The sequence below is a fragment of the Trachymyrmex cornetzi genome, unplaced genomic scaffold, assembly GCF_001594075.2.
Source record: "Trachymyrmex cornetzi isolate Tcor2-1 unplaced genomic scaffold, Tcor1.1 scaffold745, whole genome shotgun sequence".
NCBI classification, from domain to species: Eukaryota; Metazoa; Arthropoda; class Insecta; order Hymenoptera; family Formicidae; genus Trachymyrmex; species Trachymyrmex cornetzi.
In genome coordinates this window covers 307,629-313,482 of record NW_017300076.1, presented here as the reverse complement: position 1 = coordinate 313,482, position 5,854 = coordinate 307,629, and the positions used below count along the sequence as shown (strand labels likewise).

Here is a 5,854-nt window from a genome sequence, read left to right as displayed (position 1 = left end):
GGGGCCCCCCGCCGCCGCCACCGTCGTGGTAGTGGATGGCGGCGGCGTTTCCTGTCTTCGACGCACTGGAGACCCGGCGTTAGTGCCCACATCGTGCTCGGTCGCGAACATACGGAGTAAAGTCGTGAAATTACCCTGCCGGCGCCTATTAGCAACCTCCAAGTTCGCATTTAATCTTCGAGTAATCGTGTAGACTTTGTCGCGTTCTTTGTTAAACGTGAACACGTTGCCGGGATCGATGTTGGTGCAACGCACTGTCGATTCTGCCAACTTTCGCCAAGGTGACTCTATGCCGGGGTTGACTTGACGGGCCATCCCCGTGAGCGACCAATCAACGGACAGATAGGCAAAAATTCCAGCCTTCGCGTCGAGGTAAAAATGTATGGACAAATAATTCGATGATATCGTCGCGTGTTAAAAAAACAGTCGTTTTTTTAATCGGTACGTTACTTTTGCATCGAATGCAGCCGATGTGCTGTGCGATGCTTTGTACTTTGGTTTGGAGATAACGGCTGGCCAATCAATGACTCCGCATCGTGCATTGCTCCCAACCTTCCAAGCACAAATCGTGACACTATTGGTCTCGAGAAATCCTAGTAGCTCTCACTAGTAGTTGATTGTGTATCCGGCAGAAGATTCGAACTGGAGTTACTTCCAACTTTTATCGATGCTATAATATCGATTCTAAATTTTTTCTCTCAATTTATCTATTTGCTAACGAAATTGAATCAACATCCCTATATAAAGTTATTGAATGATTTTTAAAAAAGTTTTTTATAGTTCAACATTTTTTATCAAGCTTAAAGTTATCTAGTATATAAAATTATGTAAATAATAAAATAGAACATCACATCGAAAGCATAATCGATCTATCTGAAGAGAAACAGATTAAACGAATTAACAATTAATTTACATTGATTTATTATTCCAAAACATTATCAAAATTTTCTGTAATCGTTTTGAATAAATCACAAGCGTAGGATGAAGGGATATTTTCGAGACGCGAGCACCATCTCTTTAAATCACACCCGGAACGATCAGCTTGTCTCGGAATGCTTGTTCTTTTTTTCTAAAATTCCCCGGGCCGAGCGCACCATGGGTCCGTTCGGAGTGTTCAGACGCATACCAAGCGTTTGCTATGTGGAGCCCTTAAGTTAGCTTATTCGATTTACATCATCTTGCGATATAATACTCTCAACTTGCTTCTTTTGTATACATTTAATTACTTTTAGATATCTCCATATCTTTTCTTTAATAATATTTTAATATAATGTAACAATTAAATGATAAAATATAAGATATGCAAATGAAAATAATAATTTACACTTTCTTTCGATATAAGAATAAGAAATATTTTCTTTGAATTAATTGTTTTGAAATTAATATTTATTTCTTCCGCAGAATAACTAACAGGAACAAAGAATGATTTATGTAATGTATTGAGAGAGAGAGTCTCGTATTTATTATTTTCCAAATTCGTCGAGTTCAGTTCTCTTGCTTGATTATATAACAATTATTGATGAAGGAGAATATAAGCAGCGTGATTATGCTTATTGTGCTTAATGAATATCGCGCAGTCGAGTTTGCTGGAAATGTGGCTTGAGAATCGTTGTTGTAGAAAGAGAAGCAAACGTACTTATTTGTATTCATTAAAGAGTCGTACACGTGACTACGATATATTTGTTCAGTGCAGATTCAGTGCAGACGAACGAATTTAAAGTCTATGCCAAATTATATGTTGCGATTATTGTGACCAAGTGAAGAAATTGGTATTAATCTTGATACTAAAATCACACATATCTTTATCACGTTACAATATGTTCCAACTTGCGTAGACAAACATTGCATTTTGTAAGATGCGACATTTACGTGATGTTTATACTGACGCAAACGTACTTACGCGAGAAATGACTTTCGAGAATGTAATCTTCTTATTTATAGCTTCTGATGGATATAAACGGCGTCACGTGTGGTCGGCTTCAGTTGACACACGACAAACTAATCTGTAAGCAAAAGTACTATTTCGCATCAACTTTTCTACTTCAATCTTCCAAGTTATCTGTATCTGGATCTGTTGGCGAATTCGATTGGATTCACTCAGTTTGCACTGGTGCACATTAAAGCTGTTGTCCACAAATCGACGCAAAAATGTGTATTCAATTTAATATAAAAGCGAATTAAACCACATTTTATTGTGCTATTAACTAAAATTGGTATTTTATAATTCGAAATATTTGCATTTTACTTTTATCCAGATTAAATTAGTATATAATGACTTTAATATGCACTAATGCGTTCAATTCGCTATATCTCTACCACCGTAAAGTAAATGCGCGCGAATCTCTCTTATTTTTAGACAGGCAGAAAATAATTGCATAGCTGGCAGGAATTGAAGACATCGAATCTTGATTATCGACGATTATACGACTTTGGACTTATCAATAAAATACTTGAATAATGAGACAATTCTTTTGTGTCTTTTAAAAGATAACGACGAGAGCGATCAGCTGGTATTCTGAACACTGAGAAATAATCCGAGATCAGAGATTGTATTCTCGAAAATATCTCATACAAGAATGTACTATAGTATACGTTATATATAGTGAATGCAGAAAGTATTCGTATAGAGAAAATATTTTATAAAAAAAACTTTATTTTTGAAAAGTAAATATTATCCAGCGGAAAATGAGTCATCGAATTGATGTCGAATTGATATCGATACGGTGATTTCAACAATTCGACGTCGATTCAACGTTTAATTGGCCATCATTTCTTTTACTGGGTAGTTAACAATTTATTCATAAAGAATAGAATAGACTGTATGTTTCTTAAAATTATATATACCAAAAAGATGTGTATTAATTGTAGAAAATGTATCATCTAAAAAATAAGCGAAAATTAAAAATTCTATTGTTTGGATGCTCAAAAAGTATCCATACAGTCGATAAATTTAGCTAAAATCAGGGATACATGCAAAGCTCGTTTGTTTATGTTAGAACAGAATATATTCATTGTATAAATTGCTAATTAATGTTTATCTTTTACAAATAAGACTTTTTATAGAAAATTTCCTTGTACGAATACTTTTTGCTCTCACTGTATTATAGATTTCCTTAGTATTTTCATTTGCGATATTTTTTGAAAATAAAACCTTGGAATCGATCATTTCGACAAATTTCGACGCTACAAACAGATAAAAATATGTGTGATCTTATTATACATTTATCTTATATTTAACTATCCGAATAAGATAAGATTTTTCTTCTCTTCTTTTTTTCTACTGATATGCTTAGATTCATTTCTATTCAATTTCTCCTTTCGCTTTCGAAATTTGATACACACGTAAGCCGGATTTCTTCAAGTTCAATTTCATCTATTAGTTTCTCCGGTTCTATTTTATTGAATTCTCTCCTCGCTTTTCAAGTTCCATGTACATTTAACGGAGTTATTTCGTTCTTTGTCGCGTTTCTCGTCGGAACGCGAGCGGGAATCGAATTTTCTTCAACACCATCATCGTTCCTTGCTCCTCGCAGCCACTTTCATTGGACTGTCGAGTCTCGTGCGCGTCCGACCTAAAGCCGCGCAATCCGATTGCGCCTTCCGCCAAAGACAGGGAGAGAGAAGGAGAGAGATGCTAATATCGCACACGTAGCATTGCCTGACTGCGGTGCTCGCGTCGCCCTTATTATTTCCGTTATTGTGGCGCGCGCGCGTGTGTGTATACAACGCACGACTTTTACACGGCCGGTGTGCGGACAGGTCACCCATCCGTCGTCGACGCGGCGCGTCTTTTTTTTTCCCCTCTTCTCGTGCGAGAACTGAAAAACCTTGGGATTTAAAAATGACACTCACCGCCGCAATCGCACGTGTAACGCGCCGAGTGACACGCGCGCGCGGCGAGCAGCAGCGGTTAACGACCGAAAATGCAGAGCGTGCTTAGAAATAGGTCCGTGCGCCGCCGTCATTTCCTCGATCCTTTTCTCGAGTGCCGAATGGCCGGTCGTGTTAGCGGTGTAACGACACGACCGCGGGTCCGCGAGTTTCGTTGCTTCGATCGCGCGAGTCGTGCGGCAGGAAACTTGTCGCGTACCGGGATTAGCTTACTCAGCTTACTCAGCTTACTGTGATCTCGTTGAAATGCCCGATCGCGTCAATCTGTTGCATCTCGCGTGGTTGAGGGTATATCACATCGGTATATCGTTTCCTGCTTGTTCAATTCAAGAGATACATATGTATCTCTTGAATTTTATTTTTTAGTCTTATAAATGTTTGGAAGATTGATATTATGGCGTTTTAGAGACAGCATAATTATTTATTAGGAAGTAATTAGCGTGTGGCTTCGTACAGTTTGACAGTTGTATAGTTTTATGTATGTATAATTATTTCAGACACAATCATATTACCAGGATGCCTCGGGTAAGGAGACAAGTGATCCTGGAGGATCCAGCCAGGCCAGTTACTCCAGACATGGTGGAAACAAAGTTGTGTAAGTCATTTGCAGGAAAAATATTCCAAATCTTATATTATTTTGTCACTGTTAAGCTCACTCGAGTAACATCTTTCTACAGTAAAGTCTGAGTTTCTGGATGATGGTTCTTTGGATGAAATTCAATCTCCAAAAGTGGCAGAAGAAACACCAAGTCCTCATTTACAGGATCACCAATACGGACAAACGCCTTGTTGTTACCAAATAACGAGAAAACCCACACAACCACCACCAAGAGCTGAGGTAAAATTTCTATAGTATCTCAGATTTTTTATAGTAATATTGACATATCAAAATATCTATGTTGATTTTCGTAAAGGTATTTAATTGGCACTTGTCTAATCAAGTTACAATTTCCTTTTCTTTTTGACAGATATCAGTTCAAGCGGTAAAAAGAAGACTGAATTTGGAGGTAGGGACAACTGGTCCCAGCCAGTCTGCCTTCAAAACACCCAGAGGTAAACGTAGAAGATCCGGCTCGAATTCTTTAGCTGGTCATACACCCACCAAAAGTAAATGTCTCTTCTGCTTTATGATCTTTCTCTTATTTTTTGCATGTCATTCAAGAAAGGAATCGTTTTGTTTCATTGCAGGTAAAACTGTAGAAAGGACACGGTATGACACATCTTTGAGTTTGCTCACAAAAAAGTTTATTCATTTAGTTGAAAGCAGTCAGGATGGTGTGGTGGACTTAAATGTAGCGTCAGAAAAGTTGGAGGTACAAAAACGTCGTATATACGACATTACTAATGTTTTAGAGGGCATTGGTATTTTAGAGAAGAAAAGTAAAAACAATATCCAGTGGAAGTAAGTTATCTACTAAGACATGTGTACACTCTCTTACAGTTTACCATCTACATATATAACCGGAGATTATACTCGAAACTAATTGCTTGTTACAGAGGCGGTCAGTTACCGAACAATCGGAACGATATCGCTAATCTCAGATGGGAGGTCGCAGATTTGGAAGCTAAGGAGAACACTCTGGATCGATTGATTCACGGTGCTGATAAGAACCTTCGCGAGCTCTGCGCGGATAGACAATACGCTTATGTGACGTATCATGATTTACGTTCAGTCTCAATGTACAAAGACCAAGTTATTATGGCTGTGAAAGCCCCGCCGGAAGCTACCCTCCATGTCCCACAACCGATCAATAACTTTGGTCAACAAAAGGTAAAATATCCGTAAAGTTTGATATTATTTATATGTATCATTTGCATTTCAATTGCTCTCCAACGTCTAGAGAAAAATATTTTATATTTGATAAAAAATATATATATATATATGGGGCATTCTTTCTCAAATCAGCCACCCGCCTGCGCATTTTATTTTTAAAGATAAAATTTTTTTCGAAGCGTCAAAATT

At 37.6% G+C, this 5,854-nt stretch overlaps 1 protein-coding gene across 6 annotated transcripts in view; it reads left to right on the top strand.

The window, feature by feature from the left end:
* LOC108767997 (transcription factor E2F3) overlaps positions 1-5,854 on the top strand; it is a 14,935-nt gene that overhangs the window by 4,482 nt on the left and 4,599 nt on the right. For 3 of the 6 annotated variants that reach the window (XM_018518174.1, XM_018518178.1, XM_018518179.1), the window contains exons 2-6: positions 4,389-4,486; positions 4,569-4,729; positions 4,860-4,998; positions 5,080-5,293; positions 5,389-5,662. In XM_018518174.1, coding sequence (XP_018373676.1) covers positions 4,408-4,486; positions 4,569-4,729; positions 4,860-4,998; positions 5,080-5,293; positions 5,389-5,662 — 867 coding nt within the window. In that variant the 5' untranslated portion in view covers positions 4,389-4,407. Of the gene's footprint in view, positions 1-300; positions 373-3,671; positions 3,947-4,168; positions 4,193-4,388; positions 4,487-4,568; positions 4,730-4,859; positions 4,999-5,079; positions 5,294-5,388; positions 5,663-5,854 lie in introns of those variants that run through there. The other 3 variants (XM_018518177.1, XM_018518173.1, XM_018518176.1) reach the window with 3 other exon arrangements.